The sequence below is a fragment of the Vicugna pacos genome, chromosome 19 (assembly GCF_048564905.1).
Source record: "Vicugna pacos chromosome 19, VicPac4, whole genome shotgun sequence".
Lineage (NCBI taxonomy): Eukaryota > Metazoa > Chordata > Mammalia > Artiodactyla > Camelidae > Vicugna > Vicugna pacos.
In genome coordinates, this window is record NC_133005.1 from 2,730,524 (window position 1) to 2,752,699 (window position 22,176).

The window sequence follows — 22,176 nt, forward strand, 5'->3', positions numbered from 1 at the left end:
AGCCAGTTTATGGAGAACAGTATGGAAGTTCCTGAAAAAGCTTCAAGTATTTTTAAGTAGTCAATGGCTTGATTCATTCCGTTATATCAGTGTCTCCCTTTCTGCACGGAGGGAAGTGAGGCCACCTCCCTGGCCTGGTCCCACACCCCCCACCCCAGCTCTGCCGTCCCCTCGAGCTGCACATCCTCCCCCCGGAGATCCTCGAGCCATTGGCTCCTTGAGGACCAGGATCTTTCTCTGGTTTATTGCTATAGCTACACATTTTTCAGTGTCCCTGTCAGAATGAAGTTTTCATGTAAGTGGGTTCTTTCAGCAGTCTATTTAAATTGCACTTTTACATTCCAGTAGAATTCATGTCAAAAACAAAAGAAAAAGAAAAAAGAGGCAAAAAGAGCCCCCAGACTGAAATCCTCGAACCCCCAGGGCAGGCTGAGAGCTGGTGCTGCTCGCTTGTAACCTCCCCTCCCCCTGTCTCTGCATGCTCCCTCCGCCGGCAGAGAGGAAGAGGAGGAGTCTGGAGCTGATCCCGCTGACGGCCCGCATGGTGATGGCGCACCTGGTCAACCACCTGGGCCACTTCCCGCTCCGCGGGGGCCCGGCCGTGCTGCACAGCCTGGTCAGCGAGAACCACGACAACGCGCACGCCGGCGCGGCCGAGCTCTCCCCCGACGTGTTCAGGAGCCCCGGCCTGCAGCTGTTCGTGTTCAACGACAGCACCCTCATCTCCTGCCTGCAGACGCCCGCGGACGGTCCTGCGGGCGGCTCGCCAGCGGGCGCCCTCTCCGACGTGCGGGTCATCGTGAGGGACGTCTCAGGGAAGTACTCTTGGGATGGGAAGCTGCTCTACGGCCCTCTGCAAGGCTGCTCTGCACGCGAGGGCAGAAGCCCCTCTCTCCCGATCTCTGGCTGGCCTCATCCAGCCTCCGGACCTCAGAAGGAGCTTTCTCAGGCAGAGGAGGGAGAGGATGTCCTCGACCAGCTGCTGGAAAACATTGGTCACACGAGCCCTGAATGCCTTTTACCGTCACAGCTAAATCTCAACGAGCCTTCCCCACCCCCGTGTGGGATGAGCCGTGACCAAGAGAAGGAAATCATCGAGGCCATCTTGCGCCAGAACGCCCAGGAGGACGAGTACGTCCGGAGATGCAACTCCAGCTCCGCCATGAGAGTCCCCAGCCAGGAGCAGCCGCCCGCCGTGGGGCCCCGGGGGGCCTTCTACTTCTGCAGGCTGTTGCTTGACGACTTGGGAATGAATTCTTGGGACAGAAGGTAATGGCCGCCTCTAGACCTTCGGTTATTTCATCGCAATTTTTGTGGGCTTGTTCTTTACATCAGTTTGGGGTCTGGGAAGCAGAGAGCAGAAGTGGAGATTTTTCTCTGCTTCAGCGCTGAGAGCTTATTTTATGCTAAATTAAAGCTAGAAATTTGGCCAACTGTGCTGTACTGATGCACAGATTGAATTCCAGGCATCTGCTGTGTACTTTTAAGGGTATCAAACATTTACTTTGTGTGTGTGTGTATGTGTGTGTTTTAATTATGGCTGTGTGTCCATTGTTCCTTCTGCCTTTGGGAAAAATGCAGATGGACGACAAAGATGGAATAAGCCACCGTCTGTCCTTAGCGCTGGTGGGGGCAGCAGGCTCTGTACACCTCTGATGAAAGATGCTGTGACTTGAGGGTTCAGCCCATTGGGAAGTGCGGGGCGATGGGGAGGACCCTGTGGAAGGGGCGGATCTGAGCTACGGAGGTGGGGAAAAGGGTCTCACAGCAGAGCCAGCAGTGAAAACCGGTGCAGACAGGCACACAGGTCACACAGCCGCGGGCCAGGGCCACCCAGAGTCCCTGGACCAGAGGGGCGCAGTGGAACTGTGATGTCTTTGACTACCTTAAGAACGAAATTCATTCTGGAGGCTTGGGTCACAACTCTTTTATGAATGAGGTGTTATGGAGGGGTGGATGGAGGGACGGATGAACAGGTAGGTTTGTTAGTCGATTGGAAAGGGCAAAGCCGATCTGTGACGACACGACTTTTCTTCCACCTCTCTTTCTATACAGGAAGAATTTCCATCTGTTGAAGAAAAATTCAAAATTACTGAGAGAGCTGAAAAATCTGGACTCCCGACAGTGGTACGTGGAAGTATGCCCAACCACCCTGTCCTTGTCTGTGTGCGCGTGTGCGGGGCCCCCAGACACGGGTGCCGAGCACACCCCCCACACAGGTCCGGGAGCCGGCGCTCAGGCACAGACCGCGCCGTTGGTGTTTTCGCCCTGAGGAATAAACTTACATGAGGTCATCGCCCCCACTAATCTCTGCCTTTGACTGAGGCACATGGAAGCCAGGGGATTCTGGTTCTTAACTTCACTTCTGCGGCCACCTCTCGCTCCACTGAGGGTCAGGGGTTTGCCCAGGTCAGACGGCCTGCCTGTGCGCACAGACCGGTAGTTTGAAGCCATTGACCCCGACTTCCTAACCTGCGCCATGGGCCTGCTGGCCAGCATCCCGCGGTCTTGGCTCTGCAGGGTTGGCGAGGTTAAGACCCGGGTGCTGTCATGAGCTGCTCCTCAGCCCCAAACCTCATTCTCCAAAGCTGGTCAGTTCTCAGGTCTGCCCCTTTTCCGGACCATCTCAGAATCCGTCCTCAGTGTAATCTGATGACCAGCGTTTGATCTGGGGAGATGCGTGCTTCCAAAAGCATCTCCGTCCGATGCAGCTATAGTCCTTGGTACGTCGCAGGTACTCGGAAGTCTTGAACGGCCTGCTCCCTTTGAGACAGGAGGGGAGGGGGCAAGGCACAGCCATTGAAAGAATGGCACGGCAGTTAGCACCAGGATGGCGGGAGTCAGCTCGCAGTGGACTGTGAGGCCTGAAGTGGTGGGAGATTTGACCTCCAGTTGACCTTGAGCTACTCTGTATGCTCCCTGATATATTAACACTGTGACGGTTCCGAGGCTGGCCATGACAGGTCAAAAGTGGGTGGTGGCCCAGTTCCTGGAACCCCGCCCCGTCCCCAGAGTAGTTGGAATAAGCCTCGCACTTGTTAGCGTGTGACGTTCCCCAGCCCCTGAGAACTGAGGCCCCGCCCCTCGTGGTCACTGTCTCTCTGTCCATCTCTCTGGCCTTCGGGGACGGCCCATGCTCGGTGTGGAGTGCGCGTCTCTCTGAACAAATCTCCCTTCTCTCTACTGAGTTCTGTCCTGCGTGAAGCCCAGGACCCTCGCTGGATGGGGCGCGTCCCTGGAACTTACCTCTCGCACCCACATTTTCCTGTGTCACCTTGATCTTTAGTTTTTAAAAAGCCCATTTCTTTCCACCCCTCTCGGAGCCCTCTCCGCGCACCTCAAGGAAGAACCTGCAGGCGCCCCCTCCCATGGCCCCTCCCCACGCTGCTGCCGGTCTTGTCGCTGCATCTTCTCTGGAGGAAGAGAGCAGATTCTCTGGGGAGGTGCTGTGAGGGCTTTTTCTGAAGGGCTCGAAAGTCACCTCGCTCTCCCTCTGGCCCCTGGTAGGGAGCAGGCAGTCCCTTGGGTCCCGACTCGCTTTCCAGGCACATGCTGAATGATGCCACGCGTCCTTGTGTCACGCTGGCGCACGGGTGTCGCGTGCTTCTGGCCGTTGGTTGAGTGTGAGTGCGCTTCAGTTGCATGAGGCGCAGTTGAATCAGCTCCCTGGGAGGGAGACCTGATGGGCACGTCTCCCGCCCCTGGATTGACGTTTGCTTAAAACCCCAACTCCCGAGCTGCGCGTCTTCCTGACAAAGGTGTCCACTTGTTCTCCAGTACAGAGTGTTTTCAGGGTTCCTTTGGGGGAAAAAAAAGGCAAGGGACTCTTTAGCTGTGAGAAATACAGGCTGTCTGTGTGCTGATCAGGTAGCAGGTGAGACCACACCGTGTCCTTCCGCTGCCTTTCAGGATGTGTCCATTTATTTCTGACATCAGCGTCTCTGCCTGCTGCCAAGGCAGAGCTGCAGCTTGCCGCGTCCTTAGGAAAAGCAGAGACTGTCTGGCAGCTATGCTTCTTATACCGGGAAGTCAGCAAAGACGTGTGAATGCTGTGCCGAGTTAAAGAGGGTGCCCCTTCTCAGCGTCAGTGCCTCTCGCCACCACACGGCAGAGTGACAGTTAAAACCGTGGCTCTCTCTTTGGCTTTTTAATGCAATAGCACCAGGATACCGAGCTGTTCTGGCCTGTTCCTAACGAGAAGGAAAGACGCATTCTTAGGGAGCGGAGGAAGTTGCTGATTTTCTGTCCCTGTGGTCCTCAGCTGCCTGCTTCTTCAGGCTCTGGTCCTGCAGGCCCTGGGTATGAAGTGTTGTTAACGCTGCTAATTATCATTTCAGAAGCCTGGCTCTCGTAAGGCCAGACTCAGCATCTGCGTCCTCCCAGGCTCTCTGTGGTGCTAGCATTTCGGAGGCTGTGAAATTTGATGAGAGTTTACAGCAAAAGGTCACCTTTCCTCACACCTCCATCAGTCAGGCAGTCACTGGGGCCGAGGGCTCTCTGCTCCCATGTTGGCTTAATGAGGACTCAAGGACCTGGAAGCAGCTACAGCCGTAAACAGCATGGACTTCCAAGGAGAATAAATTAAGAACATTTCAGATAAACCTGAGATGGTCTTACGTGTGTAAAGTGCATACAGCAGAGAAAAATGAACTAAGGACTTTTAAATATATAGACAGAGCTGCAGAAAGAAATTGAGTAACTGTATTTTTTTCCCCACATGTTGAAAGAGACAGTCTCTTAGTTGACAGATCGTGACCTCTCTTACCATCCGAGCCCTCAGGTCATTATCGCTCTTTGAGGGCCAGTCCGAGGCAGGAAGCGGTGCCCTGGCTACGGGAGGACAAGACCTCTGACGGTGTGAGGGCGCAGGGTCTCTGCCAGAGCAGCACCCAGAACCCCCCGCAGCCGTCCCACCGAGACGGGCGCCCCAGGAGGGCCTGCTGGACACCCGCTCGCCCGCCGTCTCCGCTGCCGGCAGGGCAGTGCGCACCGGGAGCCTTAAAAGTGGGCAGCGACCTCGGTCCCATTTCTGTGAATCTGATTTTTATGTAAATCTTTTTTTTATTGAAGTATAGTCAGTTACAGTGTGTCGTATGAATTTATTTTAAGGACTCATCAAAGATAATGTGATAAGGTCTTTACAATGGAAGCAACCTAAGTGTCCGGTGACAAGGACTTGGATCCAGTACAGTAATGTCATGGGATGTTACACAGCCATTCATAACCTTGTTACACAAGCACGAGGTATAAAAGCATTCACGCTCCCAAATGGCCTGAATGGTGACTTTTATGTTAGGTATATTTTACACAATAAATTTTAAAAGCGTTCATAAATATTTTGAGTGAATGAATCAGTTGCAAAACATGAGAGTAGTTTCTCATTTTATATGCACAAATGCATCCTGCACTGAGGTGAGGGTTATGATTTCAACATAGAAGCAAAGAACACTAGTGGGGTTTTTTTTTTCAGTTTTTTTAGGCAGAAGTTACAATTTGGCTGCACAGATACAATGTATTGCATGTAAATACATATACACAATATGCTGCACTTATTTCTTAAATCTACATGTAGGTACTGTTTATTGTTTCTAAGAACGTTTAGAGCTTTAGCTTTTTAAACTTACATAGTTATCAAAGGAATAAAGCCAACCGCAAAGTAAGAATTAATTCAAAAAGATACATACACCCCTACTAGTGGGGTTTTTTTATTCTTCTGTGTTTTCTAATTTTCCTTCCAAGTATGGTCACTACGTGTAGACTCCAGAGAGACACGAACACGGAAAGGACTAGAAGGAGCACACTTTCCTCCTTGATTTATTTTTATGACTTTTTAGTTGAGCTTCAATTCATTCTGCTAATTAAGTAGAAAAATAATATTCCTGCAGGAGGAAATATTGGAGAATATGTTAAAATATGGAACCCCGATTTCACCAATCTAGATGTCTCATCAGATTATACATGTTGAGATATTGAACAATTAGACGGTAGAAACATTCAGATTATTTAAGTGCTCATTAGTTTTCCTATGAGATGTTTCAGAATGTTCTGTAGAAACAAGGAGAAGAGTGGAAGTGCTCTGGGAATGACAATCCAGAACTTAACAGATCACTGGGTATGGGTCCAGCGGCTTTGGCAATTCAGAGTATAATTTATAGAATGAGTTATTGATATAATCAAACGTGTCATTGTATCTATGGTCAGTTCAACAGAGATTTAACTGGGCCACTTCTGTGTGCCAAGGACTGTCTATGCTGGATGTCCAGCAGGTTAGGAGGCACGTGCATGGCATGTTTACTTGATTTAACAGCAAAGTGCCCCAAACCCATCCTGGAGGAAGTGGACGAGCCATTTATATGGCCCAAGACGTCTCCCCGGATAGCTGTGCACCCCATCAGGCCCGCCGAGACCAGCCCGAGCACGGGGCGGGTGCAGCCCCTCACAGAGGAAGGACCCGGGTGTGTTCTGCCTCGAGGAGGTCGCGTCCGTGGTGTCTCGTCTGACCCAGGCCTATTTCACAGTTCCCTTATCTCAGTGTGGGAAGGGAAATGGGTGTGGCCACCTAGATTGTTCACAACTGAGATCTATCTGAAATGCTTTCAAAGATTTTTTTTTTAACCAAAAATGGAGAGAATTTGTCAAACCGTGTGCTCTAACATGCTGTTAAGTGTCTCATCTGTCAGCGAGTGGTCTCAGGAACCAGGCTGCCCGGCCTCCGGCCCTGTCCCCTGCTCGCTGCGTGTGCTTTCTGTGTGATTTTCTGTGTGACTTTCTGTGCGACTTTCTGTGCCTCCTTTCAGCTCTCTCCACAAGGGAGGTGACAATAAGGCTTGTCTCCTTAGGGTGCTGGTGGAGATAAATGAGATCACATTGAACCTTCGTGGGGCGATGACTGGCCCCTCGTGAGGTCTCAGTAAATGTGAGCTGAGTGGCAGGAGTGGGGATGGCAGCAGTGAAACGATTTTCCACGTAAGGATTCTGACTCCTCTACATTCAAACCTTTACAGCCGTGAAACGCACAAAATCGCAGTGTTCTACATCGCTGAAGGTCAGGAGGACAAGTGTTCCATCCTCTCCAATGAAAGAGGAAGCCAAGCTTATGAAGACTTCGTTGCCGGCCTTGGATGGGAGGTAATCGGTTGCATTCTGGAGGAGTCTGTTGACAGCGCCGTTTAAGGATGGGTGTGAACCAGGTGTTGATGGCACACGTTTTCACGTGTTTTCACGTTCCAGTGTGGTGTGGGTAGAGTTCTGGAGTTGAAGAATAGGCTGAATTTGACATCTTCGATTAGTTATTGTCGTACTTTATACCTAAACTTTTGTTTCTCCTTAGCTTTCCTCTTTATATTGTTTCATTTGCTTTTTATCCGAACCAAATAGGTCGACTCACCAGCCATAGACAGTCTGTACTGAGGGAAGACAGATATGGGCAAGGAAGAAATGGCTTTGGTCACAGTATGGAGACTGGCTAAGAAACCGATGACTTAACGGGTGAAAAAAGGAAGTTAGATGAGGCCCAAAGTTGACTCAATAGTAGCCATGCTGGTTTGGCTATCAACCTGTGTCCCTAGATCCCAGGATGGCTGATATGTTAAAATTTTATTTTTCCTTTATTGAATGATACTCTGGCAGAAAGACATGTATACATTTATACATACACACACACACATATTTGTCTCCAAAACATATTCCTGGAATCTATAAGAATTCGGAGTAGCTAAAATGGAAATCAGCACATCTGCAGTCTTGTTCTTCTCATTCCTGTTGTTTTGGTTTCTTGGTTGTCTGTGCTGGGGAGACTCTCTGGGCACCTAAGTGAGACTTCTCTCTGAGGGCTGAGTGTGAGCAAACAGACTGCTGTGGGGATGGGAACAGGGTGCGGGGCCAGCAAGGTCAAGACCATGTACTCTCTAAAATGCAAGTAGCTTTAGTCTAAAAGTTATTGCACTTTTAATAAACTGTTCTTCTTACTAATAGGATGACTTATTTGTCATAGAATATACTGCTTATTCAACTAACATATTTTAAAATTTTTTTAATTTTTAAAATTGTTTAAAATGAGGGGGAATTAGGTTTTTATTTATTTATTTTTCTTTAATGGTGGTACCATATGGTTTGACCACACGAGCACTGTTTGAGAAAGCAGAAAACCCCACACATCCATCAGTAGGGAAGTTCTGTGTGTGCGCATGTGCGCGCACACACACACACACACACACACACACACAGAGGAGGGGGTAAAGTTGGAGAAATTTGTACCAAACTTTTGATAGCAGTTTTCTTAAATTGGTAGGATTTTGGCCCTTTCGTTGTTAATGTTTCTTTCATATTTTAATTTCATCTAATTTTGTATTACATCTGTTTGTAATCATAAAGCTATGAAAATTAAAATACTTAGATTCTTAAAAAAAAAAGCGTACCTTCCTTATGGTGAGTGAGACGAGCTCGAGCCTGACCGCCCTCCCCCTGCTGTGTCCCGTCAGGTGGACCTGTCCACCCACTGCGGCTTCATGGGCGGCCTGCAGCGCAACGGCAGCACCGGCCAGACGGCCCCCTACTACGCTACCTCGACCGTGGAGGTGATCTTCCACGTTTCCACTCGGATGCCCTCCGACTCGGATGACTCGCTCACCAAAAAGGTAAGGGCCTCCCTGGGGACCCTTCTTGCTGCCCAGGTTGGAGGGGAGGCTCCCTTAGGACAGATTGAAAGCCGTGGTGCGACCCGTGCGGAGACCGCTTTCCTCCGGACACAGACTTGGGGTTGCTCTCCTTAAGCTGCAGCTGTAGTTGATCTGCAGTGTCCAGTGTTGCACAAACTGGGTAAAGAAATATGTGACAAGCCATCGATCATTTGAGTCTTTTTTAAAAAAAATTTTTTTAATGGAGATACTGGGAATTGAACCCGGGACCTCCTGCGCGTTAAGCATGCGCCTCACTGCTGTGCTATACCCTCCCCCCAGTCGTTTAAGCCTTAAATCCTGAGATCAAGATTTAGGAAAAGTGCAGTCAGTTTACAATATTGTGTCAGTTTCTCGTGTACAGCACAGTGTCCCGGTCATGCATATACACACATGCATTCCTTTTCTTATTCTTTTTCATTAAAGGTTATTTTTCTTTGAAAGTCATTAAAGGTTATTACAAGGTATTGAATACAGTTCCCTGTGCTACACAGAAGAAACTTGCCAAAAAAGAAAAAAAAAACCACAGTAGTCTCCCCACCTGTCTCCAGCCTAAGGTCCACTTTCCAAAGTTAATTAAAAAAAAAAAGATTTAGGCAAAGGAGGGATTTTAAACATTGTTAATTTCAGACGCTCTTTCACGAGGAAGTTAATGCTGTTGGCCTCTCGGCTTGGCTGAGGTCCTGAGCCGTCCAGACGCTGGGCACCTCCCAGGGCAGCCAGGGGGCAGCTGGGGAGACGATTGTCCAGTGTCCAGGTGCACTGCTGCCCGGCAGGCCCCCTCGGGCACCCACTGTGTTCTCCATCCCTGTGGTCTGGAGGGCAGTTTTCTCTAGAGCTCAAAGGAAACCCCGCCTCTGAGGGAGCTCTACAGGGTCCCCTGTGCTGTTCCACCTGCAGGATGTCCACCTGAGGTGACCTGGTAGAGTGAGGGGCACCCCCCAGGAGAAGGATGTGGTCTGGGAAGGAGGTCTAGAAACCTGACCCATGTCCACATTGCCGGATGAGAACATTGGTGACTAGCCTGCCAGTAGGGCAGAGCCCGGCACCCCGGCCTCACCCCACTTCTCCTCCTCCACGGATGCAGGCAGCTGAGGGTAGCGCCTGGTGGGGGCATCAGGCCACTGATGCCGACTGAGGCTGGCGGGCGGGGGTCCGGTGTGGTGGTGGTGGGCAGGGTTCACAGGTGTATCCAGGTGCTTCCGCTTTCCCACCTGTCAAATGAGATCAAACACATGGCCCACGGGCCGTGGAGTAAAACTGCTTAACGCAGAGCCAGAGAAGATCTCCCACCATCCGCCTTCGCCGCCCCCTGCAAGTCTGGCTGCATCTCCTCTCCCGGCCCACCAGGCACCAACAGATGCTGGCAGGCGGGCCTCGCTTTGCCTGCCTCATCTCTCTCCTCCGTGGCCCTGCTTTCTCTTCACCGCGGCTGCAGACATCGGAACCATGTACGTGGCGGGCAGCGGTGCCCATGGACCTCGGCACTCAGGTCCCAGCACAGCCCAGACCCCCCTCACCGTGACCAGGTGTCTCAGGGCACGCGGAGCGCGGCTGACTGTCCACCCCGGCCATGTGCTGGCTCCTAGAGGAGCTGCGGCCACATCTCGGGTTTTGGTGGCGGCGGTGTTCTCAGCGACGGGGACCTGCCCACAGCGATTCTGTCTCAGATTATTGAGACCCCAGGCGAGGCTCCTTTTTATTTGCCGGACCCTATAAATCGGTGCTACTCTGCAAATGTGTCAGCTTGCTCTGTGATTTTCTTATCCATGCAAACTATTTTGTTACAAGATGGGCTTCTATTTTAATTTTTTTTTAATATTTACTAAGTAGGATGGTGCTTTTTTTTTTTTTTTTGAGAAAAGACCTAGGGTTTTCTTGATAAAAACACCATGTTATAAATACTGTTCCAAGACCTGGCCTGGTTGAAAGGTTCCCTACTGGAACAATCAAAATTCAGCTGATACCTTTTGCAGCTCCAAGATTTAGCATCATTAGTGACAAACTCTCTCTGTCAGTGTCTCACAGCGAGACTGAAAATCAGTCACGGGAGCAGGGGCCCACAGTTCCTTGTCTTGTTCTAACTAAATTGTCCCTAACAGCTTAAAAACGAGCTGCAGGGTTCTGCGGTGATTCATGCTCTCCTCTGCCGCTGTCCTGGGGACGCTTTTTCAGCCCCGCAACCCGGGTGCAACCCCACACTGAACTCTTGCTCCTTCACTGCAGAAATGTGTTAGCTCTGGCTAGATTAGATTTTTCACAGCTAATCTAACTGCTGTAGGGGTTTGCAGAGTGGGGACAGGGCTGTGCTATTGGATTTGTCCAATTCATTTGACTCCAGGACTATAATTGCACTGATGTCTTACAAGGCTTTTATAGCCTCAGGCTGGCCAGCCGCATAAAAAACAAATTGGCAGCCATACAGGACGAGTGGGAAGGATGAAAGGCCCACATTATCAGTCTCCAGGCAGCGCTGCTCTGGCAGGAAGTTTCCTGGTTAATTTACAAATAAAACTTAGATTTTAGGATGGGCACACTGTCAGCTGAACAATGGGGATGTCAGGCCTGACTGTTACTTAGTAAAAGTAGCAGCAGGGCCCACTGAGGAGCAGGACTTCTTCAATCAAACAGACGACTCCTTCTGGAGCCAGCTGGCGATGTAATGCAATTAGTCTGGAAAGGAGGTCAGCCCATTAGGTGTGGACCGTGACCAGTGTCACCAGCGCGCGCCGCCTGGCAGCAGCGGGCAGAGTGGGCCGGCAGAGGGACTCAGGACGCGCCAGGACGAGAAGCGGGAGGACCTGGGTTGATTTCTTAAGGCTTCAGCACCGAGCATTTGTGCTGAGCCTCTAGGGCCACAGAAGCAGTGGCTGGCTTGAGGGGCGGCCCCTTTCCAGGACGAGACTCCTCCCTGACTCGTGCGCACGCATTTCTAATCTGAGGGCCTGGAATCAAAATTCTCTGTAACGAAATCCCCTTTGCTGCTTCCCCACTATCCCCTTCTGTTCTGCCATGGCCGACAACATGACCAGGTTGATTTTATTTGTTTTAACCTTCTTGTGTCCTGGTCGTGGGCAGGAGTGGGTGTGTTCTTGCTCTTTGCTCCATGCTCCGGATTTATCAACCAGTTGGTCCTGTGGCCTTAGCTCTTAGTTCTGTGAGTTGGCTAATTAAAGTGTGGCGCGTCCCGAGGTCTGAAGCACGTGACACTGAACATTGTGTTGCTGCTACTTACAGAGCCGCCGCCTGGGAGGCGGTCTGTTAGTGGGATGCCGTCCTCCCCTGCCGTGGTCCTGAGAACACAGCTGCAGAGTTAGGAGAGGCTTCCCGGGGTTGTCATTGAGTAACATAATTTAGGAAAGGAAGAGTCACTGCAGACTTTCAAGGATCACTGTATCACCTCAGAGCTAACGCCTTGCCGCTTACCTGTCTGGATGGAGAGGAGCTGTCACAAGTCCTCGGTGCTGGCAGCTGGAGGAACACCGCATTGGAAGGCTGTTCCCCGGGTGTGTTGTGTCTGTACAGAAGTTGTGCCAGTGTTGCATCGAGGGGCGCAAAACGACCCAGGAGGTTGGCTGTCTCTGTGGGACCGGGGGTGGGGTGTGAGTTCCGGAGGCCCCAGCTCTCACCATTACCTCCCGCAGCTCTAAATTCCTCCCGAAGTTTCCATTTGAAAGTATTCCTGCTTCCGTCGAAAACACGCCGTGAACGTGCCGTTGGTGGGCTGCTGCCACAATTTTACTCCCAGAGGACTGGGTTTCAGGGGTGCCGTGAGGTCCGGGCTTGCTTCACTGAAAAGGAGAAAGGAAAGAAAAACAGAAATGAAAGAGGGCTGCTTAGTGCTGCTCTGAGCGCCCAGTGCTTTTTTAGAACGATGTGTCTAACCATTCGGCCACAGGTCAGTCTACATGTGGGAGGGGAGGAGAAGGGGAAAACCGCGTGCTGGGCGATCTGACATTTAGAAAGTCCTAGACGCGGCTGAGTTTGGCTGCATCATCCTGACTTGTGCTCAGCGCCCGCAGGGGTGTCTCTCCCGCAGCCCACGTTCCCACGCGGCTGAATCGGGCGCCCTCCCATCGGGGCCACCTGAATGTGGCCTCCCTTCACTGCCGATGCAGAGATGCGGGTGCAGATCTCAACTTGTACGGTCGTCCCCAGGAGAGTGAGAGCGAAGAGCAAGCAAGCCCTGCAGCAAACCCGCTTCCCTTGTGACCTTGTAAATGGAAAGGAGGCCTGTGGGGTCACCTCAGGCGTCCCCTTTGTGGTCAGAAAGTCTGTATATTTATAGTAACGTGTTTTAAATACACAGTATTTCAGAACAGCCTTTTTTATATCTTAAGACAAAACTGGAACAACATGGCTTTTCTTAAAGTGCATCTGATTTTTTAACATTTTTTTATTGAGTCATAGTCATTTTACAATGTTGTGTCAGATTCCAGTGTAGAGCACAATTTTGCAGTTATACATGAACCTACATATATTCATTGTCACATTTTTTTTGCTGTGAGCTACCACAAGATCTTGTATATATTTCTCTGTGCTATACAGTATAATCTTGTTTATCTATTCTGCGTATGTCTGTCAGTATCTACAAGTTTTGAAATCCCAGTCTGTCCCTTCCCATCCCCTACCCCCTTGACAACCACAAGTATGTCTATGAGTCTGTTTCTGTTTTGTATTTGTGTTCTTTTTTTTTTTTAAATTCCACATATGAGCGATCTCATATGGTATTTTTCTTTCTCTTTCTGACTTACTTCACTTAGAATGACATTCTCCAGAGACATCCATGTTGCTGCAAATGGCATTATATTGTCAGTTTTTATGGCTGAATAATATACCATTGTATAAATATACCACAGCTTCTTTATCCAGTCATCTGTTGATGGACATTTAGGCTGTTTCTATGCCTTGGCTATTGTAAAGTGCGTCTGAATTTGGTCTGTCTTAGGGCTCATCTGTTAAGTGAGCTCGGAAGTTAAGACACTTTTTCACAGTGTCGATAGTGACCCTTCCTGCCGTGAGTCACAGGACCCAAGGCTCACACCCTCAGTAGCCTCTGTGGTTCAGAGACTTCAGCATTTTAACCTTTATAGCCTAGTTTGCATTGGTCACAGTCTCCGGCCTGCTCAGATGGCCCCCCACGCACTTTCTCTAGCCCCGGATGCACAGTCATCACAGCTGTGCAGGGGTCAAGTCAGGGATGTCCTTGCATCAGACCAGGCTTGGCCCTGAAGAGCGCCCTTGGGGTCCCTTCCTGGGAGGCATGCGAAGCCCTCCTTAGAGAGGCCAGGAGTCTCTGATTGGTCTTGGACGGTATGGCCTTTTTGTGTCTAAAGCCTCACACAGGCGGGCTGAAGGGGTTGAGCTGGGACGGGACAGTCACTCTGAGAGCAGCAGGTGGCCGTGGGCAGTGGGGGTGGCCAGGACTGCAAACCCAGCCGAGCTGCCTGGCCTCACGCTGCCGCTGTACTGGGGCTGGGGGCGCCTTGCCTTCCAGAGCACCCCCCCCCCACAATGAGTGACCTAAGGATACCATGGCCGTCTCACAGAGTCAGTGGGGAGAGTAAACGACATGTGTGTGAACGTACTTTCTATGTAATGAGGCTCTCTTGATGCTCAGAGCAAGTGCTCACTGTTAGTTTCCTAAAGTAATTTCTGTCAGTAGACAAAAGTAATTTTATGCATGCTTTTTCTTAAAGGTGGTCGTAAGTTTGGTTTTTATACATTTGGTAACAGCTGCGTTATAGCGGCTTCTATTCTATTCTCATCTTCTTTCTTAATAACCATTGAATTAAGAGTCTTATGATGCTCTACTTAATATGGAATAAAAGACGCATACCGTTAATTGTTAGAGACGTGCTCAGCAGTATAAAGCACGAGGCTGGGCTGCAGAAGTGAATTAAATGTTAAAAACACCCCGGAGCAGGCCCCGACCCCCTCCGGCTGCGGGGTACCTGCGATGCTGACGTGCGCCTCTGGACACCCGCGGGTCCCACGGAAGGGGTGCCGTGTTTTCCACATCCTCCTCTTTCACAGGCATCAGTGTTGCAGCCTTTCTTGGTGGTGAATTATTTTTGCCTCTGAATATAATAGTTCAGTTTGCGAGCCACGGCCCCCCATGACCGCTGTCCTCTCTCTGATTAACAAAGAGCCGATTTGCCGTTGCAGCTCCGGCACTTGGGGAACGACGAGGTCCACATCGTGTGGTCTGAGCACTCCCGGGACTACCGCAGGGGCATCATCCCGACCGCCTTCGGGGACGTCTCCATCATCATCTACCCGATGAAGAACCGCATGTTCTTCATCGCCATCACCAAGAAGCCCGAGGTACGTCCTCAGCGCTGTCGCCCTCTGGCTCGGCCGGCGCTTGTCGTGATCCACCGCAGCTGAAACCAGTGGCGTGAACACGTTTGGGGGGGCCCTCGTCCTGTATCTGAGTCACACGCGCTGTGCAGGAGTTAAATAGGAATTGGGATTTTCAAAGAATCATCATGGGCACAGAATTCTATCTTTTATTTCTGGGACTCTGAAAATGATAGACGTTTATGATTTTAGAAAAGGGTTTTAATTTTTTAAATTTTGTAATTAAAAATGGTAATTTTTAAAAAGTTTTTATTTTTGTTTTGTTTATTTTTTTAATTGAAGTTTAGTCGATTTGTAATGTGTTAGTATCTGGTGTACAGCATAGTGATTCAGTTATATATATATATACGTATGTACATATACACATACACATACATGCACGTACTCCAGTTCATATTCTTTGTCATTATATGCTCTTACAAGGAACTGAATCTAGTTCCCTGTGCTGTACAGTAGGACCTTGTCGTTTATCTGTTCCTTATACAGTAGTGAGCATCTGCAAATCCCAAACCCCCAACTGTAATTTAAAGTTCGGGGCCTATTGATCAATAGTAGTAGCTGTTGGAGGAGCCCGTTACCACAGCCAGGTGCCACTGGGGCTGCTGTGGGGCTGGGCCCCAGCCTTGAGGTGCAGGCAGGTGCCGTGCGCCGGGCCTCTGCTGCTGGCGGGGGTCGGTCCGGAGGGGCCGTGGGCAAGTCTGTGAAGAGGCCAGGCCTCCGCGGCACAGCCCGTGCGAGGGTTTTAGCGACGGGAGCACCTTGTCGTGGCCAGCCCAGCCACGTCGGCTGGTACTGCTCGAGGGGACGGCTGGGAGGACCCGGGGCCATGTGCCGGGTGCCCGGTTGGCTTCCGTTTCCAGCCTTGTGCCTTTAGGGTAGTTTAGCCGTGCTTTATACAGCAGCCTGTTTTTGTTTTGGAACTATTAATGCAGGACTTTCTTTCTGTGTAATGTTTTAATTAAACATTTGGTGTATTAAGTCCCTGCTCCTCGAGAAAATGACCGTGTTTCAGCTTGATATTAAATACCACCTTCATTTTCATTCCAAATTGTCCTCCTGAAGGAGCTAAAAGTTACCCTTCTAAATACTCTATTTTTTCTTTTTTTTTTTATGAGGGGCAGGTAATTAGGTTTATTTATTTACTTTTATTTGGAGGAGGCACTGGGGATTGAACCCAGGACCTCGTGCATACTGACCATGCACTCTACCACTTGAGCTACACCTTCCCCCCAAATACTCTCTATTTTTAGTCTTTAAAATAATAGGTAACGATTTCCTGGGGTTTATAACCCAATCTAAAGTGTCAAAGTTGTGAGGATTAAATGAGCTAAGAAATGGAAAGTTGTTTCAAACAGTGCCTGGCCCAGAGTCAAAGCTGTTGAAGGGGTTTTTATCATCGTCGTCATCATCATCATCATCATCATCATCATCATCATCATCATTGCTGTTGTTTTTTGTTATAGTTACTACCATGAAAATGGAATAAATAATGACAGTGTGGGTCAACTCCTGAATTCAGGAAAGCCCCAGTCTGGCTGGTGAGACAACTGCCATTAGGAAACTCTTTTCTATTCAGGGAGCAAAGATGCCAGAAGTTCTTCGTGTCAAATCTTTGTGTTATCTTTAATTCAAGTCTCTGCATCTGCAAAGTTTTCACTTTCGTATAAGCAGATGGCTTTTAGTGCTGATAATGTTTGTGTGTGTCCATGAAGAATAGTACTTTAACAAGAATTAGATTGAAAACTTTAATATTAGATAACCAATGAATTTAGTATCCCATAGCTTTCAAAGCTGGAAAGTGTATTTCTTTAATATTTAGCATGGATTAACTGGCTTTATTAGTTCATTTCAACATGGCCCTCTAAAATGTCATGTAATGTCCTAAAAAGTCACCTTTATTTTTATAGGAGATTAAGAACGTCATTTTCTAGCATCAGAGTGATTTTTAAAAAAGTATTCTACTTATGCATGAAAATAAGTATTAACATGCCTTTTAAAACTCCTTAAAAAAATGTAAGTTTTATAAATTTGGCCATAAATTCTGACGAGATGAACTGAGCAAATCGCTTTCTTAATATTTCAATTCAAAAAGCCAAAGGGAAGAGGAAATGACGGCCAACTGGAAATTTAGTGTCATCCCCACATTTAAAGTACAAACCATTACAACGTAATAAAATTAATCCAGACATTTCCAGGGCAAGTGCGGCTGACCTTTCGTTCCCCAACCACTGACCCCAGGGTGAATGCAAGAGGCCTGTGGAGGGAAAGTCTGTTTGTTTGGCTTCGGTCCCTGGTATTTAAATTGCATTCCCTAATCAAATGAAAAGGCTGTCCTCTCTATCAGGTTACAGAATCCATGGCAACATTTGGCCTTTTATATCCATAATGTTAGCCTTTTTGTTTGCCTCTAAGTAGAGACACCTGGAGCAATGTTAACATTAACCGATTTAGCATTAATAGCTTCATTATATAAGAATTTCTGATCAGATAGCTGTTACTTTTGTGATATTGCTTCAGCTTGTATTGTTGTCATTTTTTATCTCCTTGCTTGGCAACCAGGCAATGATTTGCAAATTTTTTTTGTCTTGATTAATTAAGCAATATAATTATCAGTAACCATGATGCAGTCTTTGCTCAACAAAGCTTCTGAGCGAAAACAATGGTAAGTCTGTTAGTATGAATGCATTCCACGCGTCCCAGATGCATGAGGATATTATGGACAATGAGGGGAAAGGCCGCCTGGGAGCGAGGACAAAGGGTGTCACGCAGACTCGACACACTGCACATACCGCCAGGGACACGCCGCGGGCTCCCGGGGACACAGACGCCTCGTTAGATTACAGCCAGTCAGCAGAGATTAATTCTCAGCCATTTGGTGCAATAATTTACCCATTCCCCAGTCTTTTAACTAGCGCTCCTTACCATGGGAGTGAAGGCTTTGTCCTCAGAAGGTTTATTTGACCTTGCCTGCTTCTAGGGATCTCAACCAAAATCGTTTTTTTTGGTTTAGAAGTTGTCATGACACCGCTGCTCGAAGTTGAGGAGTATTCCTTTCGGGGGGACAGGATGTGCACAAGTTTCAAGGACGACAGGTAGTGTCAGAGGCCTTCTTCCAGCACCTGGGTATTCACGTCACCCGGACGTGGCGCGGCGCTGCGCTCCGGGTGCACTTTCCTGGCCTCTGGGGAGCCATGCTTCTCTAAGAATAATTCTACTCCTTTTTTAGGAGGGGAAAAAAACCTCATCAGTGCACAGAAGTCCCGCTCGCTGGATACAGTCATGCATATTCAACTTGTCCTTTTATCCCCTCGGCCTCATTAGTGGCGTGGTGACAATGTGGGGCTATTTGTAACGCAAGCTCACAGGCAGCTCTGCTTCTGAGTCCTTTGAAATTTAACATATTTCGCTTTTTCACCCGTACATCTCCCTTGAATATACAAATTATGTGCCTGGCAGAATCCGCCTCCTTTTAATAACACGGCCTGTGCGAGGTGGTACACGGAGGGGGTGAGAGTGTGTCCCCGCAAACACGTAAAACCCTCGCGCCTGGGAGGGCCCGCTCCTTCTGGGGCTTTCTTTTGCACTTTTTGAAAAATAAAGTAAGTAAATAAATAAATAAATAAAGTAAGTAAGTAAATAAATAAAACCAGTGTCTTTAGCAACACACTTTCATTGTTAAATTGCTTTCAAGGTAATTCCATCTCCCCAAACATCGACGACGGTCTTGGGTCCCAGAAAAGAAATGCTCTCTTGTCAGTGTTCGGGTTTTTCCTACGCATGTCGCTAAGCTGGCCGTCGGGGAAGACTTACCCACAGAGCAGAACACAGGTGACCTGAAGGGTTTTTTCAGATGTGCCGTTTGTCCTAAAGAAAAGTGAGTCCTAAAGCTTCTGAGTTGCAGGAGGTCCCCGTGTGGCTTTCCTTTTTCCCGTAACTGAAAACAGTATTTATTTGCTTTTACAAATTTCGTGAAGGTCGGTGTTAGCGTTTTTGTCATATTTATCTCTAGGCATGGTAGTGACTGGCCAGTGACTCTCTGACCAGAGGGTGGACGTGCCGAAGCAGTGTTGACCAGCAGTGGTTCAGGCCAGAGGAGGCTTTGGGGAAGGGTCCCCTTTGGCGCCCCAGCCAGAGTGTCAGTTTTGTAAATGGACAGCTTTTTCCTGTCCTCCCAGCTCTCCCTCCTCGGTCTGGTAGACATCAGGGCCCCTTAAGTCCCTGTGCTGTCACAGCTGGGGGAGGGGCTGTTCTGGGCAAGTCTCTCAATTTCTTTGGACTTTAACTTCAGGTCCAGACGTGGACCTGGAATGTGCAGACTGGGGACCACAGTCTCACTACGCCCGTTCAGGGAGTCTAAGTGCCGCTTTAAGAGGATGGGCCCTTACTGGGTCCTCCTGTTGCTGGATGTCCGTCCTTTCCCTACGTTGCCCTGAGGCTGCTGTTGAGGGAGTTCCTGGCCCCCTTGCAGGCCCAGCAGCTGGTGTGTGTGCGTGTGTGTGTGTGTCCCTCTTCGGGGTGACGGCTAGCCAAGGACCTTCCCCTGAAGCAAGTGGTCCAAGTGCTGGTTAAGGCTGATGCCCCACCAGCCACAGGCGCCTGTGCATGTGTGAGGTCGAGAGGAGCCAGTGTCGCACCTGTGTTTGGAAGGAAACCTTTTACTAGTGTGGCTTTATTGTAAAGGGAGTGTGTTTGCCTGCACCACAGTTCTGGAAATGTCCTTTTATTTCACATGTGCAATTTTCTTAGCTATTTATCTCAACCCCAGCCAAATAACTTCTTTGAGACTAAGTGACACACTTTAAAATGCTTTGGAGAATTCTCAGGGAAAGTAAGTTGTTCGGTTTTGAGCATGTAAAGAGTCATTTGTTTTGCAAAGATAGTTGAAAATATTGAATAACCAGAATTCACTGAAGTATGTTATTAAGTGGATTACTGTGATATGTCCTGTTTTAATGATTTATTATTACTGTTACGGGGCTTTTTTTAGTAAAGGAATGACATTGAGAACTTTGTGAAAAGGCAGCTGTCATTTGCAGATGTTGTATCAAATCCAATTTCTTCCCTAATTCATTGCCACTCCTAATTAGAAGAATTCCCTGGATACAAGAGATCTATATTATTCCTTTTGTCCAGTTTTGAAAGACTATCTGAGTCACCCACAAGCAGTTACCAAAGAATAAAGAACATTTATTTGCAAGATAAGGCTCAGTACAGACGGAAAAGCTCTCCAGCCTGTCATTAACTCCTGGTTCTTGTTTTATCTTTCACAACAAGTTGGCTGTTAAGAATTCCTTCTCAATTGGTTTTTCTCAAAAGTTGCTGCTGGTTTCCCCTTTTGAGTCGGTCTTTGATTTTTATATCTTCCTGCCTGCGAGCTGTTCTCCTCTTTTGGCCAGAGCCAGCCAGAGTGACCGACAGGAGAGCCCACTTGCTGTCAGAAAGTGGCACAGTCCCCATCCTCCGCCCGCAGTGACCTCAGCAGGAAAGGCCTCTGGGCCCACAGAGGCCCCTCTCTGACCCCTGGGCGTGCTGCCCCGCGCCTCCCCAAGCTCCTGCACGCGGTGCCGCCCACCCTTGGCCAAAGCTGGGCGGAACAGGATGGGGCGTCAGGTGCACAGAGAACTCCCCTGAGAGCGGGACCCCAGGCCCACCGCCCATCGCCCCCAGCACTAGAGGCGCACTTTCTGTGCTGTGCTCGGGGTTCATTCGTTGGGTCTTGTTGCTTCGCCGGCTTCGTCTCCGCATCTCCCTGGTTCCCGGCTGCTTTCAGTGTAAGTCATGGCAGGAGGTGCACTTACTTTTCTAAGGAATGTATTTTAAATAAACTTTCTGAAGTGTGACCTTGCTAGAGGTAGGAGGAAGGGGCTGTTCTTTCTTATTTCCTTGTTTGCTTGTTGTCAGTGTTGCCTGGTTTTAATGATGTTAGACTGTGAGCAGCTCCTGCTTCCCCCTGTGGAGTTAAGATGCCCCCCTCCCCGGCCCTAAAGGGAAGAACTCCTATTTGTCAGCACCAGTAGGACTCACAGCCCCATTCTTCTCAGGTCCCATCTGAGTTTCCTCAGGGCTGACTGCCTCATCTGCGCCGGAGGCACCGGTCTCAGAACCGCTTTAGCCAGTCTTTGCAGCTCTTACATCTCTGTTTTAACTGCGGAGCCCGGTTCTCAAACCCACCAAGCAGAAGAAGAGCTCAGGCAGCAGAAGCCTGCTCCGGACCCCAGGACCAGCCCTGCCACCCTCTCACTCTTCCCTCCTGGGCACATCCGTGAAGCAGCAGGCAGACGGTCGGGACAGAGCTTGCTCCAGGAACGTGGGGAGGGGCCACAGACTTGGTGACCACCCAGCGGTCGGAGCCCCAGGAGCTGGAGGCCTTCACTCCGTCCTGCGGGCCGCGTGGATCTAGCACACCTGCTGGAGCCGCCTCGTGCCAGCGCTGGGTCGGGCCTGGGGGCCGCGTGCTCCTGGAGTCTAAGCCTTAGTGAGCCAGACAGCCGACAAATAAGTAAGGAACGGCTGAATTAGAGACTTTGAGATAGCAGTGGGTGTTCTTAGAAAAACAAGGACAAAAACAATAATAAAAAGTTACTGATAGTATGGCTAGAAAGGAAGCTAATTCAGGGAAGGGGAGTTTTCAGGCAAAATTTGATAGTCCTCTGATTATCCATTTTTTCCAAAAATTATCTTCTGATAGAGATGTATTTATACAACGCAGAGATTGAAATATAGAGAAATAGACGTTCTTTCTCAGAACATACCTTATATTTCTCTTAAACTTTTCACCCTTATCTCAAATCATACGATTTTGTTACTTGGCCCCTCGTTCGGGCAGTGCTGTTTGTAACACACTGTAGGGATTACTACAGCGTTTGAATTTCAGCCGCTCTGTGAGGACAGTAGGGCCGACTGCACTGCTCCTGGGCTCAGCGTCCGCTCTTGGAGCAAGTACAGTAATTTATCCAAGGAGACCTGGTTTCCGGGCAGCCAAGCCAAGTCCACACTTTGAATCTTTGTAGTCTCAGTCTCTTTAAGCGTAGAAAGGTGTTAGTTTTCATAACTGTGTGCAGAGGCTCGTAAACAAAGGGCTGTTTATATTTTGTGGTTCTGTGCACGCATCCTGTGTACACTTTATGGGCGTACGTGT

General features: G+C 49.1%; 1 protein-coding gene across 1 annotated transcript in view; it reads left to right on the top strand.

Annotated features, from left to right (window-relative positions):
* RALGAPA2 (Ral GTPase activating protein catalytic subunit alpha 2) overlaps positions 1-22,176 on the top strand; it is a 266,689-nt gene that overhangs the window by 169,709 nt on the left and 74,804 nt on the right. Inside the window, exons 32-36 of the mRNA XM_072943695.1 lie at positions 498-1,269; positions 2,056-2,127; positions 7,005-7,128; positions 8,481-8,636; positions 14,844-15,002. Of these exons, the coding sequence (XP_072799796.1) occupies positions 498-1,269; positions 2,056-2,127; positions 7,005-7,128; positions 8,481-8,636; positions 14,844-15,002 (1,283 nt within the window). The remainder of the gene's footprint in view (positions 1-497; positions 1,270-2,055; positions 2,128-7,004; positions 7,129-8,480; positions 8,637-14,843; positions 15,003-22,176) is intronic.